The following is a 24127-nucleotide window of genomic DNA, read 5'->3' as shown; positions in this document are numbered from 1 at the left end:
TAAAAAACTGATACCACTTTCCAATGCCAAATGACTTTTAACCCAATGGCATTCCAGTCTTACATGTCTCACTTGCTGCTGTATTTTACTTCATGTATTAAAAAGCTCTGAAATTCACTTTTTTCAATTGCAGAAAACAGGTACTTGGTATGGCTTAATTAGTCAGCTTGCTTGCTTTATTTTGCTGGTAAACCTAGTTTTGCATTGTAACTTGTTACAGAGACAGAAACATTTCTTTTCTAAATACTACGTAATTCTATATGAAGAACGCTAAGCAATTTGTTTAACTTGCAAATTTGCTGTTTAAGTTAATATTTTAACATATATGTGTTTGCACTAGGGTGAAATTTGACAGCACAGTTTTCATCTGTCCATGTTCCCTGGTTGCCTGTTTTTCCCCTCTCTTGCTGCTTTCAGCCTATTTACCGTGTGACCATGAGACAAGTAGGATGATCTAGCTGGTCCAAGAGAAGACTACATTTGGGACTGGGGAGTTGTTTTGAGGTTTGGGAGTGCCCTGTGGTTGAGTTTTGTTTGTTTTTTTCTTTTTTGTTTTTAAAGATGGCAAACACCATTTTTTGATTACGGTGTAGATCTTGCTCTGAAGTTGCATAAATGCTATATTTGAAGCAAATGAGAGTGTGAGACTGACTGACTGGAGCTGAAACATGGGCAGAACCATCTTTTGATTGGTGTCTGCAGTTCGATATTGTTTAGAATAAAGTAAAACAGCACCTTTTTTCAACATCATCTTAGTTCTGTAATACAGTTTTGGCTGTAAGATGATGGTATCAGTTTTAGCAAGAGTAAAACTGAAGGGTTTTCTTTCTTAAACTAAAATTCAGTTTTACTGCCATCTGTAAGAGTAGTATTTCCAGAAGAACTACTACAGGTGGTGAGCCTAATAGCTGTTTGTGAAGACTTATATACTGCATTATTGTAATAAAAAAAGTAGGTGAAACCTCAGGCACTGATCTTTTGGGAGTCAGAGATGTAAGTATAAATCTGTTGTTAACCTTTGCCTCCTATTGATTCCTTGCCTAAAGGTAAGAGCTGTATTTTCCTCCCTCTCCCTTTTGCTTTTCCCACCTCACCCAGGAAAAAATGGGGAAGGAGGAAGAAGGGCAACAAGTAACAGAGTGGTATAGACAGCTTAATATATATTTTGTTTGCTTTTGTATGTAGCAAAAAAAACCCCAAAAACCAAACGGCCATAATTTTACGGGTGAGTCACTGTCTGAATTTGTGTTCTTTTAAAATGGCTACGTATAGCTATGTAAACCAGACATTCACCAGTAATGAAGACCGAATGACTCTTTGAAGAGTGTGTAGAATTTAGAAGTAATATCTTAAATTTGAGCACGTTTAACTTTGTAAGAATACTTTCAAACAACAAAATTATGAATCCAGATCTAGAGAAAAAAGTATTTGCTTAAAATTGATGTTGTCTGATATCTGTTGACTTTGTGGTCAACTTCTGAAAGTCTAGTATTTCTCCCAAAGGATTTTCACCAGCTTATGGGGTGAGGGAGAGAACTATAATAGTGTGGGAACATGATTCTTTGTCTTTTTTCATCATAGTCATCAAATAACTCAAGCACCCGGAAGATTTAACACTTTTATTCTCCTCTAATGACCTGTGTTTGAAGGATAAGATGTTTAGTTAAGCTGCTGATGTGTTCAAAATGTGAGGGGCTCCTCAAAAGTGGTGACTCAGGAGGTACTGCTTTTCCTTTGGCTGCTGTGCATCTACTGAAGGCTGGAGAATTTTAATTCTAGCCATATGTGTAAGCTGGACAAACATTGTGCCATCTGCATGATTTGTTTGTGGCTCTGAAGACAATAGTTGTCCTGCTGTTCTGTTAAGCATTTGGTAAAAATGGAACAAAACCTCTACTTTTGATCTGTATTACAATTTTCTTTCTCCTTCTCTGGATTCTGTGTAAGTAGTTTTGGTTGTTCTTTTCAACTTCCATATTTGGCTGTGGGAGTTTTATTTTTGGTGTGTATTATTTTTATAGTGGGTTAATATTCTGTAGGCATTTGATGAGTTTCAGGCAGTGTTCTGATAGAACGTATATGTTGCCTTTGCGAGAGGATGATGTTCACTTGCATTGCCTTCAAATCCTGTACTGAGATAGACTCACATCACTGATTTTGGGACTGTGAGAGAAAATTCCACAAATACAGTTTTGGAGATGATCAGTCTGCAGAAGGCAAGTCAGGATCTATTGGCTTCAGGCTGGAGTTCAGAATGGTACCACTCCCATTTGATAAAGCTATTGTAGCTGCTTGGGGAGTCATCCAATACTTCAGCTGTCACTTAACAAGTCAGCCTGCTATCAGTACTAACTGAACTGAATACCAGTCTTTACTGTCATTGTCTTTTTAATCAAGAGGTGCAGTCTTCTCCAACTCTTCCTGAATGAGGCCAATCAGTGTATTTCTCTTGGAGAGGACAAATTTGTTTAGCTTTTCCTTGTAAGGTACTTTCAAGGAGTTCAGCTCCTTCCCTTTGTATTACCACATGCAGTTTGCATTGTGGCTGAATTGCATTGCAGTTTTTTTGTGAAGATACGATTAATCTCAAATTGAAGGGTTAATCTTAATTTTTAATGTTCCCTATCTCTGCCTCATGAAATTATACAAGACGGTGCTTTGTACCCACTCATCTAAATTGTGACTGAGGCTATAAAGTACACAGTGTGAAAAACAGTTTTTCTCTGCTTTGTTTTGGATGCTTAGATGAGAAGATAATATCAGAAAGTGTCTTTGAAGATTCTTGCTCCACCATAAAACTTAAAGAATTGAGCGCATGTGGAAAATACTGTCAGATTCTTGTTTTACCATGCTGTTCTAGAATATCCTCACAAAAAATGTGCATCAGTAGAGGAGGGGTAATTTGGAAAAATTAAAGCAAATCCAGGAGCTGAAAAGTTCTAGCCTTTTATAAATCAACAGAATTTTCTTTTGAAGGAGCCATATGGATCCTGTCAGGGTAAAGGGAGATCTGGTAGAGATAAGGGATCCTAAGTCAGAGCCTACAGATGTAGGTATTTTCCGTGTGTTCCTGTTTAGTTTGATATTTTCCAACAAAAAGTTTTATTATTAACTGGTTTAGCTTTATGGAGTCAACTAAGTTCTGTTTTTGAAAGATAATCTAGGGCTTGAATCCCTTTGGGATCTTTTTGATTGTATTGGAAGTAGAAACTGAGGGAGCAAAACAGTTAATACTTGAGCAGATCTAAACCTAATAAGCAGTAAGTATGTATCAGAACCTCCATTTCAGCAGCAGTGTGTACTGTTGGTGATACTAATAGTACAAAGCAGTAATAGTACATAATACTTTGTCTTGTTGGGACCTATTGATTAAAAAAATTTTGTACAATACCAGGTAAGATTATCTTAAATCTAATAACACTGTCACTTCTGGATAAGGAATGTGGAAAGTTTGGCTAAATATGGTAAACAAACTTTGCTTGTGTATTCACACATTGTCCATGATTGTAGGAAAACCTTTTCTCTATCCAAGCCTTTCATTTTTGAATTGTAATTATAGCAGGATGAGTTATCTTTTGGTTGGTTGTCAGAGCTCTTTCTTGTTGGTTCATTGAACAAGATGATCAAAAGAATTTTTATCTCTCAGGTAAGTAACTTGATAATGGTGAATTATCATGTTTTCCACTAAATGTCTTGGTATAAATGTGTAATGTTTACAGGAAAACTTATTTTCTGGTAAAGATATTGTGATCTTATCTGTAATCTTTTACAGACTATATAAACACTTTTCTATCATTAGTGACATAGCATAATGTATAACCTGCTGATTTTTGTATGCTTTTACCTCTGTCACATTCTTTGCAAATCAGTATGTAACTTGCTCTTGAGGGCAGCTACTTAAATTGACTTTTTGACATTGGTAGTTATTTTCTGTAACGGGCTTCCAAAAGAAGATATTGATGATACAGTTGTTCTGGTGTATTTTGTTGCTTTCTCCTGGTGGACAGAAAAGAAGGTCATTTTGTTACATCACTTGAACTTTTTGAGTGTATTGGTTTTCAGCAAACTAGATTTAGCAGGGAAACTAGATTTATGGAAATGTATTTAGCAGGGAAAATAGAGTTCAGTTTTAATTTTTAAGAAGATTGTACTGGCTGTTTTCGTATAGAAGTAATGATGCTATGATAAGACATGCTAGAAAAAAAATGAACTGCTAATTAAAAAAAAAAATTATCCAATGTAGAGCATTACTTTTTTAGTAGAACTCATTTTTTTCTGAATGTAGGCAGCAGAATTGACATAATTTTTGAAGCTAAACTGTTTGTTAACTATATTAATAGCATAAATTCTGTGTTTCTCTAAGAATTATCATGTAGAGAGTAAGGAGGATATTCTGATACTCTCATAATTTTGTTTGAGAGAGGAACGTAGATTTCAGAAGGCTAATTTAATATTTAACTTCAACAAAATGTTGGCATGATCTGAATTTTATACTGAAATGCCGTTTAAAAATATCTATTGAATGTCTAATTTTTTTAAGTGTAAAAAGTTTACATGTTTATGGCAAACTTGTAGCTCGAGTGTTTTGTTAGTAACATTTTTATGCTGTTTTGCATGCCACCAATTTAATTTTAAGTACTGTTTGTGTGCTATTCAACAGATACTCTTGTTGATTATTTTTAACTTTCCTAAACTTAAAATAATTTGGGCAAAAATTACTCATGCTAATTGATAGTATTAGCATATGAGGTATTTTTTAATATTTCAGTATTCTTTTAATTGGTGTTTTGGATTTACTTTTTGTATGCATTGTTATGCATTGGTGAAAAGTTTGATGTAAATTACATTTCATTCTGTTTACCAAGGAAGGAGGCATCAAATTAATATTATGAATACTAGCACAGTTTTGCCATTTAATAGATTTAGCTCTTGGCTATATTAAACTCTAGTAATAATTGCAGTATTTTAATATGTTTTTCTTGGGTTTTCAAATATTTTTTTAAAAAGTCTTTGTAGAATATTGATATCCATGTGCTTCATTGACAAGATTAGAAATTTTAGATTCCGTATGTCATAGAAAACTGATAACATTAATATAGTGTTAATTCTACATGAAACAATTGAGGGAAGAGAAGCTTATTAGAATAATATGTATTTTAATAATTGAGTTACTCAATTTATGTGCAACGAGGAATGGAATAAAGAAGGACGGATGAATTTGACAGAGCCACATCTCATTAAATGTCTCACATGGTCTCTATGGAGAGCTATAGGTGAAATTAAAAATTGTGTACTTGGTATATGTACAATAATTACTGCTTTTGATATTTATACCTTTTTGTAATGCTGTTAAATTTACAATTTTGGAGGTAATTCGATTAAAAGAATATTGCCTTCTGTGAATTTCCCTCTCACCTAAGTTATACCCAGGTCTTTTACACTGAATCTGCCATGAGGCCAGATTTTGACATTGAAAGTATAGATAATGGAAAGTTTGTCTCCAGAGAATGAGGATTGGGTAAAAATAGGCAAAGAAAATGAGTCAGCAGTGCCACTTGAGGTGAAAAGGCTGGTAAATAATTGAAATGTATTCATAATGGCTGCAAAATCCAGGAATTCAAGATGGATTATCTCCCCTTTTATTCAAAGGGCTTGGGAGAGTTAGAGGCTTTTAGGAGTGTGTTCTGTTGGACAAGAATGGGACAAGAGTGGCCATCCCCCTCAGCCTGGTGTACGAGACCTGGCATTCTGAGGGTGGTTTCTTAAGAAATGGTGTAGCAGCCAGTAAGATCCTCTCCTGTTGTATGCTTCTGCCACTTTTCATTTTGGGCGCTTGCAGACATCTCTGAATTAGTGAGTTCATTGTCTTTTAAAGCTACATCAGCAAAAATGGACAAGGTCCTGCTGTTTAGTATTACAGCTGGTAAGTTAAGGGTCAAATATATGTCAAAACAAGTCAAGTGCAAGGCAGGGAGCAGGACTATGCAGCTAGGAGCAAGGGAAGGACAGAGGCAGTGACCCATGAGGCAGGGAGTTAGACCATCTTTTTCAGTCATAATGATAGGTTAAATTGACTCAACTGCCCATGAAGCTATATGTTTAGCAAAAATATGCATAGGCCATGGTTCTGTTAATCTTGATTCTGTATAGATACAGTAACAATAGAGTTAAATAGCCCTACAATACATCTTGTACCCTCATCAAGTTTGTGAATGATCCTACAGTGGGTGGTGTAGTTAATATATTCAAGGCCAGGCCTCTGTTCAGGGTAATGTAGACAAGCTGGAGGAATGTGACAACAGGAACAGCGAGGACAAATGCCAAGTCCTGCATCTAGAATTGCAAGGACTAAACACCTGCAGTAGTACACGTGGAAGACTTGACTGTCTGGATAGCAGTGCTGCTGAAAAGGATCTGGGGGTCGTGGTGGAGAATAGGCTAAACATAAGTCAGTAGTGCATCCTGCTGATGATGCCTTCTGTATTGGACTGTCCCAACAGAAGGGTAGGCACTACAGCAACAGAAGTGATTCTTTGTTTTTACTCTGCACTTGTTAGACCTCATCCGAAATACTACAAGAAAGGTGTTGACAAACTTGATTGAGTCTAGCAGAAGAGGGTCAGAGGCTGGAGCTGTGGGTTTGTTCAGCTTGGGAGAGGGAAAGGCTGAGGAGATACCCAGAAGTGGTTTCCCAATACCTATGAGGAAGTTACTGAGAAGGTGCACCCAGGCTTAAGTACTAAAGTACATGGCTGTAGGATTAGAGGCAATGATCATTAAAATACGAGGTTCCAGCTAGAAAGAAAGGAAAACCTCTTGCTTTGAGGATTATTTAAGCATTGGTTCAGGTTGCCCAAAGAGCTTGTGGGCTCTCTGTCCTTGGAGGTATTAAAGATCAGATTTAGATAAGCAATCCGATCTGAATTCAGCGTTGACCCTTGTTTGAGCAGGAGGTTGGACTAGATGACCTCTTGAGTATCCCTTCTGTGTTCACTTCAAAATTGGTATAGAATAGGTTTCAGTAGTTAGGAAATTGTACACCAGTTTGTGTTTTGCAACTTTGGAATTAATCAACAGGGAGGAAACCCTGTCCAAACTCGGGAGGAGGGGAAAACAGGCATTGGTTGTTTCCCCTAATGGAAGACTGACTACCAGACAGGTGGAGGAGGAGCACATGTGTTAATTTCTTAGTGTGTGAGAATCACTGAAAATTGTAAACAAATATGTTTTGAAATATTCATAAACACATGTTGTGCACTTGAGCTGTATTGCTAATTAAGGTATCTCTTCAAAGGAAACATCATGGGAATTACATAAAGAATTCCTAAACAATGCAGATAGGACCAAGATGTCAATATCTTTTGCAGAGTACTTACGGTGCTCCTTTTATTCCCCTAGCTTTCTTCAGGCCCAAAGCGACCAAACAGCTAATATGCTTGGAAAATTAGAGTATCTTCAGATGTCACCCATTTTTAATGAAATAAAGAGTGCACCTACCTTTTCCTAGGCATGTTTGTCATGTCATGTTAATTGAAGTCTTTTATTCTTTTTTTGAAATGAACAGGCCATGAAATATGTGATTGAGTGACACTTCATAAAACGATTGAGAGCTTGTTTAATAATTGGTTAATGTAAATTATAGAAATGTTAATTCAGCAATGGATGAGAGCTTCCTATTTTTTGAGTCTTTCTAAAAGTACTGCTTATTTTCTTACACTGCTTACTTTTTATTGAACGTGTCAATATTCTATAAATTATTTTATTACAAGGAGCGGTAAGACACTTATTTTTGGTTCTGGTTTTCAGTGTGTGAATTGAATGTCATGGATCTTTAAATGCCAGTGTTGATATGCACAGATAAGAACACATTAAATGTAGAATTTTTAAATGTATTTTATGTAAGTAAATTTAGTGCTAGACTCTTACTTGAAAAGCATTTGGATTCTTTGCTGTGTGATTACATATACTGTAGGTGTATGTAGAATTTACCATTCTGGATCAGTAAGGTGGTGGTTCCTTTAGTCTTGTGTAGTCTGGGTAGTATAGGGCTTGAGAAGAGGTACACTAGGTCAGTCTGTGGAATAAAATTACAGAATGATCACAGAATTTACAAAGCTAAGTGTGGGAATGGTAGTCTCAGCTATTATAGTGGAGAATGGTTCCTGAAAAGTTCTATTGGTCACTGTAGGGGAAGGAATTCAGCTGGGGGGAGACAGACTTCTTGTGATTAGGTAGTGTGTATTCAGAAATGTAGGCAGAACAGTGATAGTGGAACCTGGCTACAGATGTCAAGTTGGCAGATACTGTGTGACTTTTCAGCAGGCTAAATATTAGTATAGCTGTTGTCACTCAGGAAAAGCCTTTAAAATCATCATAGACAGTCTGAAAACTTCAACTCTCAGTACTTGCTATCAAGCATGCAAAGATGGGATGGAACCCTGATCACAAGCGGCAGCACAAAAGAAGATGTGAGAAGAGAATTTATTAGGCACTAGGAGGTACTTTGAGAAAGGAATAGTCACAGAATCACTAAGGTTGGAAAAGACCTGTAAGATCATCAAGTCCAACCATCAACTAACACCACCATGCCCATTAAACCATGTCCCACAATGCCTCGTCCACACGTTCCTTGAACATCTCCAGGGAGGGTGACTCCACCACTTCCCACTGCCTGGGCAGCTTATTCCAGTGTCTCACCACTCTCTCAGTAAAGAACTTTTTCCTAATATCCAGTCTGAATCTCCCCTGGCGCAACTTGAGGCCATTTCCTCTCGTTCTGTCACTTGTCACTTGGGAGAAGAGACCAACACCCACCTCTCTGCAACCCCCTTTCAGGTAATTGTAGAGAGCGATAAGGTCTCCCCTCAGCCTCCTCTTGTCCAGACTGAACAACCCCAGCTCCCTCAGCCGCTCCTCATAAGACTTGTGCTCCAGACCCCTCACCAGCATCGTCGCCCTTCTCTGGACACGCTCCAGCACCTCAATGTCCTCCTTGTAGTGAGGGGCCCAAAACTGAACACAGGATTCGAGGTGCGGCGTCACCAGCACCGAGTACAGGGCCGTGATCACCTCCCTACTGCTGCTGGCCACACTATTTCTGATACAGGCCAGGATGCCATTGGCCTTCTTGGCCACCTGGGCACACTGCTGGCTCATCTTCAGCCGGCTGTCGACCAACACCCCCAGGTCCTTTTATGCTGGGCAGCTTTCCAGCCACTCGTCCCCAAGCCTGTAGCGTTGCCTGGGGTTGTTGTTACCCAAGTGCAGGACCCGGCATTTGGCCTTGTTGAACCTCATACAGTTGGCGTTGGCCCATCGATCCAGCCTGTCCAGATCCCTCTGCAGAGCCTTCCTACCCTCAAGCAGATCAACACTCCCTCCCAACTTGGTGTCATCTGCAAACTTGCTGAGGGAGCGCTCAATCCCCTCATCCAGATCATTGATAAATATATTAAACAAGACTGGCCCCAAAACTGAGCCCTGGAGGACTCCGCTTGTGACCGGCTGCCAACTGGATTTCGCTCCATTCACCACAACTCTCTGGGCTCGACTGTCCAGCCAGTTTTTTACCCAGCAAATAGTGCACCTGTCTGAGCACAATTTGCCAGCTTCTTCAGAATACTGTGGGAATACTGTGTCTTAGACAAAGGAGATGAGCTCTCTCTTGAAGTAAATATAGGCTATTGTGACATGAAATAAGGAGCATCTAATTCTTTAAACCTAAAGGTGTAGTGAAGCTAGCAGGACACAGAAGCATATAAATCAGATGATTTTGATATATAATATTACAACAGCCATTGTGTCCATTAAGAATATATTGAAAATTACAGAAGGGAAGCAGGATAAGAACATAGATAAGAATTAAAAAAAAAACAGTGGGCTTGCAGGTGAAGGAACTGAATTTTTAAAAAGCTGTCAAGAAAAAATAAATGTTGCGTGCTCTCTCTCCCTCAATATGGATATATGTTATAGACATGCAAGAAGTTTAAAAGCTAAAACTAGTGAACTAGAGTGTCTTATACTTGATGAAGATCTTGATGTAACAAGCATTGCAGAGACCTGGTTGGATTACAAAAAAAAAAAACCACCAAAAAAAAAAACCCGAGAGAGAATTGAAGCATTACTCAAAAATTATACTTTGAGACTTCTAGCTCTGTGTATGCACACAAGCAGATTAAACTTGTCTCTTTGTGTGCCTTAGAGAAACAGTATAATGACAGTTGACCAACTGTTTCATGAGGTGTTACTTTCTAGAGTATACAAGCAAGAAAAATCATTTTTGATTGAGGAATTTAAAAGACAAATGTGGGTAGCTTAATCCAGAATTGCAGCACTTAGCTATTTTTGGAAGATGCCTAAATTCAGCAGGCATCTCCTTGTTTAACCTGAAAATTTTCTGAAGTACTGTAAGTTGTCTTTCTATGTTTCTCAGAGCTGTACTGGTCTGAGCAAAGAGGTGTCTACTACCTGATGAAATAGGAGAAGAAAAAAAAAAAAAAGCCCAGATACTGCAATAGAGCATCTGTCTCCAGAGCAGCCCAGTTCAAGTACTCAAAGTTTAAACACTCCTACTGAACAGTGACTGGATCAGACTTCTCAGAAAATGTTATTGCAGCACATTCAATACTTTTTGTGCAGAAAGAAACTGAGTAGTATTTGGATAAAACACAGAATACCCTGGGGCTGTAGGGCCTCCAACTGAGATTCTCCCATACTAAAAAAAAGATAATCTCGATCCTAGCTTGTTCTCATCTACCAGTGATTTTTTTTTTTATTTCTTTATTTACAACTTCTGGAAGAGGAATCAAAGTGTTTCTCTTTGTGATAGCATGTAGCACAATTGAGGCATTCTTTTGAAGACAGGTTTGAAACCCCTTTCAGCTGTGGCAACCTCTGAATCATTTAAACCACTTTTTGCCTTATGCCACCAAATGGTACTTCCTGGTGCTTTTTGAGGATGTCAGTGAATGAGGCTCAGGTTTTTTGAAAGGACCGTTTAGGTGTATATTTACAAGAGAAAACTCTTGGCTATGGATTTAGAAAGCTAAATGGTATAAAAGTTTATTGAAAAAAGCTTACTAAAACAGCCTTGATGCAGCCAGTAAAGAGACATGTGAATTGTTGAGGCATTAAGAAGGAAGAATTGAGTTAGAAGAGTTGATATCAAATTAATTGGTATAAATTTCCCAGCAGTATGAAGTAGTTAAGTTCTTTCTGTACTTTGCACATTGTAACAGCATTACTAGTGTTTCTTGGTAACTTAAAAGGCACACTCAATGACTGTGGTGGGACAGAGGAGTTATGTTTTGATCTGATAATCTAAAATGCATTCAGTTACTGGGCCGTGATGGTAAAAAGCCAAGAAATTTCATAAAGCTCTAAAACTTGTGAATTTTTAAATAGAACCATATACTGTTATGGAGATCTCGCATGTAGATAATTTTGCACCCATAAAGGTAACTTGGAGAATTATGGAACTATAAACTGTTTGTATTCCTTAATGGGTTCTAAATTAACAAAGAAAAAGATCTTGGGTGATGGTGTGATTAGCAGGATGGACGCGTTCATTCAGTGAGTAGCTGTGGGCAAAAAAGATAGCAATGTGATAGGAAGCATAATCACTGGAGTGGAGTGAGCAAGTGTGTGTGTGCATAGTAAAGGTGTATTTTTTTAATGTTGTTTACCTAGAATGGCTGCTGTAATTATGATGACTCCATAATGCATAGTAAAACAAAGTAATAATGAGAAGCCTGGAGAACCTGTGCTTCCTAACACCCTTCTCCTTTTCCTCTCTTTCCCTGCCCCTTGAAGAAAAACTTGTAACTGATGTGATAATTTAACTTAGAAAAGAAGTGAGGAGAAATGGATGCAAAGTTTATAAAATATAAATGGTAGAAAGGAAAGTATGTTAGAAGATTAATTCCTTGTTTCATACAGGAGTGTGTTACACTACGAAATTGAAAAATCAAGAATGAATTACAAATGTTTGATTTTTCTGCAGAGTATTTTATTAGTGTATTATTGCTTGCCATAGTAAGTTGTTAAGCCCAAATTGTGAAGACAGTTTTTAAAAGCGTAAGTTCTGTGGGTACCAAACCCCAGAATTAAGATTTTTGATGATTTTTTTAAAAAAGATGCAAATAACAACAGTCTAGTAGAGATCAGGAAGAGAATAATTTTGGGTAAATTATTCTACAAATGCCTGCAGTCAGATTTCCTCTGATTCATATTAAATGGAATAGTGGACTCAATAGACAACTGGTATTTTGTGTTTTGATAGTCCTATATCACTATAATGGTTAACATGTTACTTTTTAGCCACTAAGATTTGTATTCCTGGTTTTGGTTTCTGAATTAGTAATTATGACTGGCTCTGTTTTGTTCTCTAGTATATAAACTTGTTTTTGAATTTTTTTTTTTCCCTCCCCTTCTAAGGATTATGTACTGAAGGCCTGTACCGTGTTAGTGGGAATAAAACAGATCAAGATAACATTCAGAAGCAGTTTGATCAAGGTAATGACAGATTTTATTATTTAAAGCCAAAACAGAACTTGAATTCTCCATGGATTTATCATAGTGCAATATGAAAGAGTTGCACATTCAAACTGACTTCCATAGCACCGAGTACTTAATGTTCTGGTAGGTTGTATTGGTATAGTCCAGGTTATTACCAATGAAGCTGTGTGTAAACCAAGATGAGATAGATAGAATCTTGTTGCAGCTGGCTTTAAGTGCTGTTAAAATCTTTTCTAGGTGGTATTCTAGTGTTTAAAATTAGAGTTAAAATGCAGTCCTAGCTGCTCCTTGTGTTAATAGTTCATCAGTCCTAGGCATTAAGGCATTCACTTCCCTCTCTTATCCCCCCCAAATGTAGTACTTCTGGATATTATTTTATTGAAAGCTCTCTTGAATAATATGGATTAACAATTATATCTTGATAATAAATTTCTAACACAACCTTTCTCATGCTAGAATATATTGGAATATGATTGGTAAATTATGCTGTCCACTTTGATGTGTTAAAAGAGAGGGTCAGCATTAGTTATTTCCTTCTGTTTTCTCATTTAATTTATGATCTCAGTTGATATTTCAAAATGAAAACACTTCTTAAAAGTTCTTGGATATTAATCATGAAGTTGAGCCTGTGAAAAATAGTAAAATTCCTCCTAGATGATAAGGAAAATAAATGTACTATTTTTTATGCCTCACTATGCTTTTTCAGATAATCTGAGTGTAATGCTAGATTTTCTTCAGTCACCTTATTAAAGGATGTTCCAGAGTTTCAGGTGGAGTGGACTTCTGAAAAGTAAACCTAGCATTTTAAAAATTTCAGTTTTTAAGTACTTGAAGTTCTGCACTTACAATGCTTCCACTTCTAGTCTTGGTTTAAAAAAATATGTAGCATGACATTATTATTATAAATTTCAATTAAAAAAATAAATTTCTGGTTATAAAACATAAAAGTTCTGTTATTTGGGAATCTAGCAGTAGATTATATGGCCATGTGCGGTCACTGGTATCTTTTGTTGTCCTTTTTTAAAAGGCTTCATGTGGTCACATGAACACAATCACATGAATTCTGCAAATTGAGGTGCCCTGTACCAGTTTTTAACAAAATTTTGGGAAATAGAATTTAAAATTTACTATTGGGCAAAATTGATTAATCAGAAGCCAGTCAATGGTAAATAGAAAAGCGTTCAAGTCTGCATGGCGAATTAGACAACTTTGTTTTTCTGATCTTCTACTGTTATCTTATACTGTCAGACTTTCTTATATTTGATTTCATATGGGTCAAAGTGATGGCAGCTTATCCATAGGTTCACCTTTTCGTGCATTTTTAAACAAATGTTTGGCAACATTGTCATTTTCAGTGTTTTGAATAAATCCTTGTTTTCATAAAATACTTTGAGGAATGACAGTGTAGGTTTTACTTACATGGCTGTTTAATTTTGTTTTACAGATCATAATATCAGTCTAGATTCTATGGGAGTAACAGTAAATGCAGTGGCTGGGGCCCTTAAAGCTTTTTTTGCAGATCTGCCAGATCCATTAATTCCTTATTCTTTGCATCAAGAGTTGTTAGAAACATCAAGTAAGTAATAAACAATCTTGTCTTGATCTAATCATGTTATATTGATTTGCCCTTATTGCAATTTTTACTTCATTGTAAGTTGAAAGGTCTAGCTGCACTGAAATATTTTATAAATTGCTTAGACATGTACATTTTTTTTATATTCTTTAACAGAACTATATGATGAAATAAACTTAATACATTATTTTTTCTAAGTAAGTTGTGGGTTCTTATTTCTCCTTTTCCTAGAAAAGTTAATTGGAGAAATCTACTTTTTTTCCATTCTGCATATGATGAAAGCTCTTGAAACTGTATTGCAATTGTTAACAGGGGGGAAAAAACCCTTGAATTCATCAAGTCTTACATTCAAATTAGGCTTTAGAAATCAGGCACATCTATGCAATATTATGGTAATTATCTTTGTGAACTTCTTATAAGATTAAATGCTTATTTTATTTGTCTTACAAGCATTTTTCAGACATTTCAAGGTGAACTGACTAAGTTGTTCCCTTCTTTTAAAGAGTATCTCTCTTGTATTGGCAGCAAACTGTTTCAGAAAAAGACTGCTACGCGTTTTTGCAGGATACAACTGTGACATACAGCATTCCTAACGCTTTTTTGTTCAAAACATGAAAATACTAGTGTAAACCTAAGGCTTGGGCCTGGACTTGATTAATATATAGTCCATTAGAAATTTTGTATTTTTGCATGATATCTGTAAATACCCATTTGTAGTATTTCTGCTGTACTTTTCCGGCAAATTGCTTGTTTAATATAATTAGTTAAGTTTTATTTTTTCTTAAAAGTGTATCAGTTAAATTTCAGTCAAAACATGCAATAGCTTAGAAGGTAAGTGGACTCACTGTTTTAAAATGCCTTTAATACTGCTTTAAATTTCTATTTGGGATATATTAGAGCATGTTTAACATTATTTCTACGGTGTTAGGGTACATCAAGTATCTTTTTAGCAATGCAGTCAAGTAATAGAGGTGAGCTTGTATTCCTTTTTATATGAATCATCGTGGAATAGAAGTATATTCTGCAGAATGTATGGTTCTACAATACTTTAGTGGTATTTTCCACAAGTGTTTTAGCAGCAGCAGATGCATTAGTTATTTGGGTTTTTTTTTAAATTGTTATTTTATTCCATAGTCCTTTCTTACATGTTGCTAATTTCCTCTTTGAAGCATAAATAATGTGCCTTGGGCCTGTGAAAATCCCTGTTCTCCTTTAAACAATGTATTTTAAAATAGCTGCACCAGGCTTATTCATAATTTTTTTGAATAACTGATTTGAATTTATTTGAATAACTGATAAGCTTAAGATAGTCTCAGTTCATGTGAATGTCTTCCTTCCCCCAAATCTTTATGAAACTTCAAGCCGAATAAATCTTATAGATATATCCAAGTCATAACATTTTGCAAGCAGAGGAAAAGCTGACAAGAAATGACCCTGTCACATTGTTAGTTATCATTCTACAAGCCAACAATGAGCTAATCAAGTGATTCTTTGCTGTTAAACACAGAAAAATAATTCTGCTTAAATACAGAAAAATGTTCTTGTGTTTAGATAGTTACCTCTATAATAAAAAAGTTATTCTGTGCACTAGTATATGCAGATAGGAATTTTATGAAACATTTTCTCACTTGATATTTCTCTGTGGGCATGTCATCTGTTCCATTACACTAGGAAAAAGACTTAGCGACACTTTATTCAGTATGTCTTTCTAGATGTGTCAGAAAATGTCACTTATTTCTATAGAAATCATGGATAAGACAGAACGGCTGCACGAGTTAAAAGAAATTGTGAAGAAATTCCATCCAGTGAACTATGATGTCTTCAAATATGTAATAACGCATCTAAACAGGTTTAGTATTTTTCTACTAAAATTTTGTTTAACTTGTAGCAATTGCAAAAAAGATTGTGTTAGTAACAATGAATTGACTACTAGAATAGAAAATTTCATGCTGCAAAGCTTGTCTGTTAGTATAAATGTGGAAAATGAAACTAGGAGTTAGAGGTTGATTGGAAAAGGTTTGTATATTCTGTTCTCAGATTTTATTGATGTATAAATGTCTGTCATCATCGCCACTATAAAGTTATAAGAATGATTGGTGTACATAACAAAAAAGCTTGAAAGAATTACTGTGCACCACAGCTACAGATCTGTTTCCTCCCCACCTCCGTCATGTTCGTTCCCTCCTCCAAATATATACACCAATAAGATTTTCATTACATTTAAGTTGTTAAATTGTTCTGGACTAGTGTGTGTGTGTTCGCAGGTATTTGTAATGATCTAACTTGGCTTGTAATATGGGGGCAGAAGTGAGACCTTTTAACTTCCCTATTTAGTCAACAGAAAGAATGTAGGTGCTCTCTGTTGCAGTTTGGAAGGAGTCTTCTCTTTCCACTGAATGTATGAGAAACTTTAGAATTTAGGCACCTACATTTACACTTCTTTCCGTCCCATATATGACTTGCTAGAGCTTTATAAAGTTACCCATTTTCCTTTGCAGGGAAATGGATCAATTTTTCCATTGCAGTCTTGCCAAATACAAATTCAGCCCTAAAATAGATAAAATCATATCAATGGATATACTTATTCCATACACTTACATGTGTGTGCTTGCATGTATCTGAAGTAAAACAAACCATCTCAAACTTCATAAGTTACAGGAAATGTTTCAATAGATCTTAAAGGACCTGATAGAAATTTTTGTGTAAGAGTGGCAATCTTTCAACTGTCAGAAGTCTACAGCTAGTCTTCTATTTGTGTAGTACAGCTAAATGTACTGTGTAAAGTACCTGGATTGCTGCAAGTAAAGGAGCTAAATACAATTTAAAAAAATCCTGAATAGGTTCTAATGCATGCATATCTACAGACAAATGAAATGTCTTAATCACGGAACTTACTGGAGGACGTAAGTGATGTACGCCTTTGCTCTCCAGTCCACTTTCTTTCTTTTAATGATGACTGATTTACATTGCACATTGGTAGTAACAAAATAATCTTTTCTTAAGTAAGAAAGACTGTCATTTTTTGTCTCGTTTGCAGTGTCAGGTAGTTGCGTTCCATTCAAGAAGAAAACTGCTTGAGCATAAGCAGTTGCATATATATAGAGAGAGGTAGATATAGGTGTATACAGCATCTTGTATCTAAATTCTTCACAGTCTATATTTATTTTTAAGAGATTAATTTGTCGTAAATTACTCCTAGTACATAATTAAAATGGAAGTGTTCATCAAATGAATTGTTTGTTAAATGAGGTAAAACACTCTTCTACATGATGGAAGAGTTCTCATCACAAAATGGTGTTTTAAATGCTTTGTTTTTACATCATATGTTATTAGAGTAAGAAATGTCATATTGTTGTATAGTTAATAGTGGTTGGTGATTGATATTATTTTGGTGTGTCCACAAGCATAGGACGTGGTTATTGAAACAAAAAATACAAGTATTATCCAGATGAGTTTGCTGTTGAGGTATGGGAGACCAATAACCATGAGAATATAAAAAATGGCAACAGTGAGATGGATTTTTCTTTAGTGTGATAAGCACCTTTCAGAGCATAGTAGCTATCTAGTTGTGGTTGATTAACTGTAAACAGAAGTGAGTTTTAAAGATGGAGTTGAAACAGGACAGTGTTGGACTGACATTGGCTTTTTTGGTATTGATTGTGTTTTATGTTTGTCCTTAGATAATGACTCCCTTTATACGTAAGGGCTAATATGGCATAATATGCTTTTGAAGTCCGGGAAAACATATGTGTACAGCTTTTAAAGTCTTATCATAGACTGGGTTTACAGACTGAAGTTCCTGAAGAGTTTGCAGTGGAGGAAGGTGGCAGGATCCTTTTTCATTTTGAGTGAACATAAGGTGAATAGATGTTTGCTAAGCACTTACAAGAAGATTCTGAAGTAGTTTGGGAAAGTTTGGCGGGAGATGGCATACAGGCTGGTAGGTTTTTGTTTACCTTTAGAAAGGACAGAGGTAAAGTTTAAACACAGGAGAGAATAAAGTTGATTGTTCATTACGTTTAATCCAGTTGTGAGCTGCAACCAGGAAAGAGGTGCAATGCTTTTCCCCTTTTCTCACTTCTAGCCATAGGTTCCCACTGCTTTTTTTGTTGGATCTAATGATTATGCAGCTGCAGCATGTTCTAAAGGAAAACAGAAACAGGGGAAATCTAATTTTCTGTAGAATACACCAGCTGATCTCAGACACCCTGTGGCCACCCTGTGGTCTGAGGCCAGAAAGTTGGTGGAGAGGGAGAAGGAAGAGGGAGACGATGAAACTTCACCTGTTGTCCACAGCAGCAGCAGTCTACAACTAGATCAGATTAAAGAAACAATATGAGAGAGACAGCAAGCAGTGTACTCATGACAAGGCGGGGAAAAAAGGTGCATGAGAAGACCAAAAACATAATCAAATCCTAGAGGTGCTTAAGGATGTCAGAGGGTATACGTTTTAGCCTATGCAACTGAAGAAACCCCTTGAAAAATTTTTAATTGCAGAGCAAAAATGACAAGAAAAAAGCAGTCTGCAAAATACATGATCTGGCTTTTATTTCAGTTTTATTACATAGCAGGTGCTATTTTTTTCCCCAGTTTTATAACTTACCTTATTGTAGTTTGTTCTCTAATGAAACACCATTATAGAGTTTGAAATCTCGTTTGGTGTTTTTCATTGTACTCATTTTAGGGAAAAGGTACAGGCAGTTTTGATTCAAAACTCTGACAGATTCATTGTCCCATCACAATGTCTTACACTTGAATTTTATTCAATTCTTGGTAAGTCTCACTCATTGTTCTGTCTCTAGAGTGTAGTCTAGGTAGAATTTATACACAGAAGAATTTGGTATAGGAAGAAAACTTTTATTACAAATGCTAAGCAAAATGTAAGCTTACATTTATATTTTTGGGTTCTTTAATCCTTAAATGAGGTTGAAATGTAATTCTTTTAGGAAAGAGATTATGAATATTACTATCATTCAGAAATACTATCCAAATATCCTTTGGACCAAACTTAGTCAAAACAGATTGAGAGGCAATATTTGTGTACCCTCACACTATTTGGAATAAGTAATGCGCATGCTAAAATGGAATTCTACCCTTTACAGTTACCACTACACATGCACTGTAAATGGGTGAACATTTTCTTATAGCATTAATTCTAGTGTTTTCTCAGCTTTTGAATCTGTGGACTACAGCCAGCTGTCAGAAATTCTTGTAGTCTACTCTTGTTAATCATCAAAATTGTAACAGACAAGTTGCTGAAGTTTTATTTTCCGTCTATTTCTGCAGGACAACTGTAGCTCAGTTACCTTTGTGCTGTCTGCTGTAATATAGGAATTGCATGTTCCCAGCTCAATGATTATCTTCATGTTTGTCAGATTTATTAACACACAATTGTTCATGTATCTCTTGCTAATTACTTCTAGATAAAATTGTGATGTTACTTTAGAATGCAGAGTATTTTTAGAATATTTTTAGAATATTTTTAGAATATTTTTAGAATATTTTTAGAATATTTTTAGAATATTTTTAGAATATTTTTAGAATATTTTTAGAATATTTTTAGAATATTTTTAGAATATTTTTAGAATATTTTTGCCTATTACTATGAAAAGCTGTGTGTTTTTTTCTGAGGAGGCATTTAATTGTAGATGATAAATTTGGTAACAGGATGGTTTGTTGTTTTTTTGGGGTTTTTTTGTTGTAATAGTATTGTAATAATGAGTTTAGATTGTAAGTGAAGAACCTGTTTCAGCCCCTGCTTCAAAGCAGGAAACTTGTAGGAAGAAAAACCCAATTGGAAACCTTTGCGTTATATATTGAAAAAGAAAACAAAATTAATGTGTGTTGATATTAGTGAAATTTCCACTGATTATGATCTTTACAGCTTGGCCAAATTCTGTTGCTGGCCAGTACGAAAAAATCTGGAGAGATGTGCTTTAATCAATATTTGATTATTTTTTGTTGTTGTTTTTGTGTCTATTTTAACATGTGATTTAATGTGATGCCTTTTTCTTTGAGTGCCATAGATGTTAGCTAGTATCTGAGTGTCCTACAGTAAGAAGCCATTTCTGTCATTTTTCTTCTAGACATTTTAATGGACAAAATTTTAATTTTATGAAATCCTGTTGCTGCTTGAGAAATTTAAAGTTTGTTTATTATTGCCACTTTAAAATGTTGGTGGAATGTTGAATTTCTTTCTTGATTAAAAGCTTAATCAGATTTATATTTGTTAGCTATCCAAATCTGGAAAAGTCATGGTTTCTAGAAATTGCTTAAAAAAACCCAAGGACATTTGTTTTAATGGATAGCTGGAGGAAAGTAACAAAAATGTTGAGATTGTTTAATAATAGTGCTTACAGTTAGAGAGCTATGAAAATATTTGTAGTTGATTGCATACCTGGTTTAATTCATTCTATGCATGTCTTTCTCATTTCAGGGTTAGTCAGCAATATAAAACCAACTTTATGACTGCTGATAACTTATCAATTTGTTTCTGGCCTACTTTGATGAGACCTGATTTTGAAAACAGAGAGTTTCTTTCTACCACCAAAATCCACCAGTCGGTTATAGAGACCTTCATTCAACAGTGTCAATTTTTCTTTTACAACGGAGAGATTGTAGAAGCACCTAACCCAGTGGCATGTCAGCCACCGCCTTCCAATGCAGTGCAGATGGTGGAACCAATGGTACCTCTTCAGTTACCACCACCACTGCAGCCTCAGCTGATTCAGTCACAATTACCAGCAGACCCTCTTGGTATTATATAAATAGAAGATGATTGCAGGCAGCCTGGCACTGGACAGTAAAGTCAAGCTATAGACATGCATGTTTCAGGATACAGTAATGTACTTCATATTTATGAAAAATAATTCCCATCCAGCTGATTGGACATCTTTTTGTTATATCCCGTACTGTGTTCCTCATTTGTACACAATGCAGATAAAAACTATGTGATAAGCATGACTGGAGAGGTGTAATTTTTAAAAGCAAAAATAGCTATAAAGTACAAAGCTGCTGCTGCATGATACCCTATTGCAATCACTATATCATTCCTGTGACGGTTTGTCACAATATATTGTGAATAAAATTTTTCTATAGAAATCTAATGATTTAAAAAATTACATTTATGAAACATTCAATGCTTACAGCCTGCTTTATGGCTGTTTTTGTTATTTAACATGCTATTTTTGGCAATTTTATTCACATTCAAGCATTCTGTGTAAACAACTAAAGCCCAGCTATAGTTTATTTTGTAATCTCCTGGCTACTTATGTGACGGTATGCTTAGGATGGTTTATGGAAGAATGCAAAATGCACTGTTGAGAATTTTACAATCCCTCACCATCCATCTTTACTTGTAAGTAAACCTGTGGACAGTTTGTTAAGGGTGGGTGAACTTGCTTATTATTTCTTACAGCACAATACCAAGGACATGCTTGTTGTAAAAGTGAGTTTCAAATATTGTACAAAAATTTTGATGTTGCCTACTTATTTCTTTATGTTCCATTACTGAACTAAACATTTTGTAAAACTGTTAATTCTGTAAACAGCTGCATGTTTAAAAGATCATTGATGGTCTTGTAAACTTAATCTAATATATTTTAGATATTTTAATTTTTCCCACTTGGGAATACATGTAGTGTTTAGAAAATAGTTCATGACATTTTCATATAAGGTTATATAACTTTTCATACATAAACATGAATTTTGTTGTAGTAAAATTCTCTAAACCAAACAATGTTTTAATCTAGGACTTCAATTAATCTATTCTTTAAATCTATTTTTATGTGACCCTTTAAAGATATACAAAAATGCATTGCTAATACATAGCAATAAATACTTTGGGTACTGACAATTAACCTCTTTGGAGTGTGTATATATAAAATCACATAAACTTGTATTCATATTTTTTCCTGTGGTATGTTGTACTAAAAATTCAAATGACTGATTTTTTTTGCACCATATTTTTAAATTATCTCTTTTCATTTATTTTCCTTTTACATTGGTACCAATTTTGCTGTAAAAGAATGCTGCTTAATTTAAACAAATCTTTTGGTTAAATATTTTGTTAGTGGTAAAAAAATTTAGAAGGTTACAAATTGTAGCAAAGGGGAGACCATAGATAAACACTACCTGTGAGACTTTTCATAGCAGCTTTTTTTCTTTCATGCTCCAAATATACCTTTTTAGGTCTGCAAAGAAGAAAACAGTTTTGGCTCACTCAGCTGCTAGAATGTTTTGTATAGTTTAAAAAAAAAAAGCTTTATGATGGTCACTGTTGTAATCTTCACTTATAACAAGATTTAAGATCGTCTTGTATGTATTATAGTAAATAGATGATTTTGAGAATTAAGGCTTCTAAGAGTTTGATTTGCTCCATTTTCCCAAAATAAAAATTGCCTTTCCCACTTATGTCCTAGGTATTGTACTTCTAATTATGACTTGGATTATCGTTCTAGATTACTATGATACCATAAGCTCGGCTGCTGTTTGAAGTACATGTATATTATAAATTATCTTGATATTATGTTATATTCTTGCAAGTAATTATCTTTTCTAAGAAAACAAACAAAAAAGAAAAGTCAACCCTATTCCTATTGCAAAGCACACAGGAATTAATAGTACAATAAAGTCTGTCCTGTAAATTGTAGTATTCTTAACTTGTTCTACTTGTCTATATAGCTTTTATTTATAGTTGTCAGTCTAATCTTGGCATGTTTAGCAAAGAAAATGAAACTTCAAGAGTTTTATATACTATTTCTAGGTTGCTAAAGAATTTATTTTTCTACTGTATATGGTATAGACAAAGCATCACCTGTACAGGAAACAAGTCTATTTCTAATAGAAGTAAGCTTAAAAATAAATGCCAGTCATATCCATATTTAAAAGTTCTATCTATAAAGTATCTCCTGTCTTTGTAATGTGAATTACATTTTAAACTTTCTACAAATTCCAAGTTCTTTGCCATAATATTTAACTAATCTTTGAATACTAATTTTTAGAATTATTTACATTCCATTTCATGACGAACTTTCATGTTGAACTTGTGATCAGAAGTATTTGCTGTATCATTTATTTCTTGTGTATGAAGTTATGGCTTCATGATTTTTTAACATCTTAACACTTACATTTGGCCAAATACGAAAGTGTTATTACATCTACTGGATAAAACATGAAAAGAGAAATAATAAGAAAGCATGGCATGTGGTGCTTGATTGTCACATGGAAGAGTCCCTGCATACTATTTGCATTATAGAAGTGTTATATGCAGGAATGTGGCTATGTGTGTATGTGTAATATATACACTTTGATATTTTGTGTGTGTTTATGTACACAAGCACATGTGCACAGACTTGCATGCACATACACCCACATAGTGAAGTTTTTAAAAGATACTAGGAAATTATACCATCGTTACTGAAGAGTTATAATAGAGGTTTTTCTATTATTATTTTTGTTAGTGCTACAAAATGAGGAAGCATGTCATTATATATGAATTCCTCATGCTTGGCTCATGTAGTCCCTTCTAGTTTTAATGAAAATCCAAACAATAATAACTATATTTTTTAATGTGAGCATTTTTACGGTAGTATCTATCTTGATAAAGATACAAATGTATATTATTTTTGGTTGAGCATCTCAGTGACACTTTATGGAGTAGTTTGTCTTTTTTTATGTAATATTGGTATAGACATACTGCAGTGTATTGTCTTTTAATGTTTTAGCAATTTTAAAATCCCACACCTGAATTACAAAAGTGCCATTTTAAGTAGTGCTTAACAGGTTATTTCAAAATTCCTTACCCTCCATGATCTTGTGGAATTTTAACATATATAGTGTAAATAGATCGCAGATGTCAACTTAAGTGAAAAGAATTTTTGTTGTTGTAGTATCTTTTCTCCATTATTTGAATCCTGGTTGCTAGGAAATTATAGATATGTTTATTTTTAGTTGCTGGAGTTTAGCTTCCAATATTTATCATAAATATAGAAAAACTATCAATTGGAAATTAAAAAAATTGGCCTTAGCTTACGTGCT

General features: G+C 35.0%; 1 protein-coding gene across 1 annotated transcript in view; it reads left to right on the top strand.

The window, feature by feature from the left end:
• The window catches only part of ARHGAP5 (Rho GTPase activating protein 5), a 41790-nt gene extending 18749 nt beyond the window's left edge, over positions 1–23041 (top strand). Inside the window, exons 4-7 of the mRNA XM_059819390.1 lie at positions 12436–12513; positions 13961–14092; positions 15833–15938; positions 20526–23041. Of these exons, the coding sequence (XP_059675373.1) occupies positions 12436–12513; positions 13961–14092; positions 15833–15938; positions 20526–20856 (647 nt within the window). The 3' untranslated portion in view covers positions 20857–23041. The remainder of the gene's footprint in view (positions 1–12435; positions 12514–13960; positions 14093–15832; positions 15939–20525) is intronic.
• The last annotated feature ends 1086 nt before the right edge of the window (positions 23042–24127 follow it).

Source organism: Gavia stellata, chromosome 7, assembly GCF_030936135.1.
Source record: "Gavia stellata isolate bGavSte3 chromosome 7, bGavSte3.hap2, whole genome shotgun sequence".
NCBI lineage: Eukaryota > Metazoa > Chordata > Aves > Gaviiformes > Gaviidae > Gavia > Gavia stellata.
Note: the sequence above shows the minus strand (reverse complement) of the source record. Positions and strands in the feature narration are given on the sequence as shown.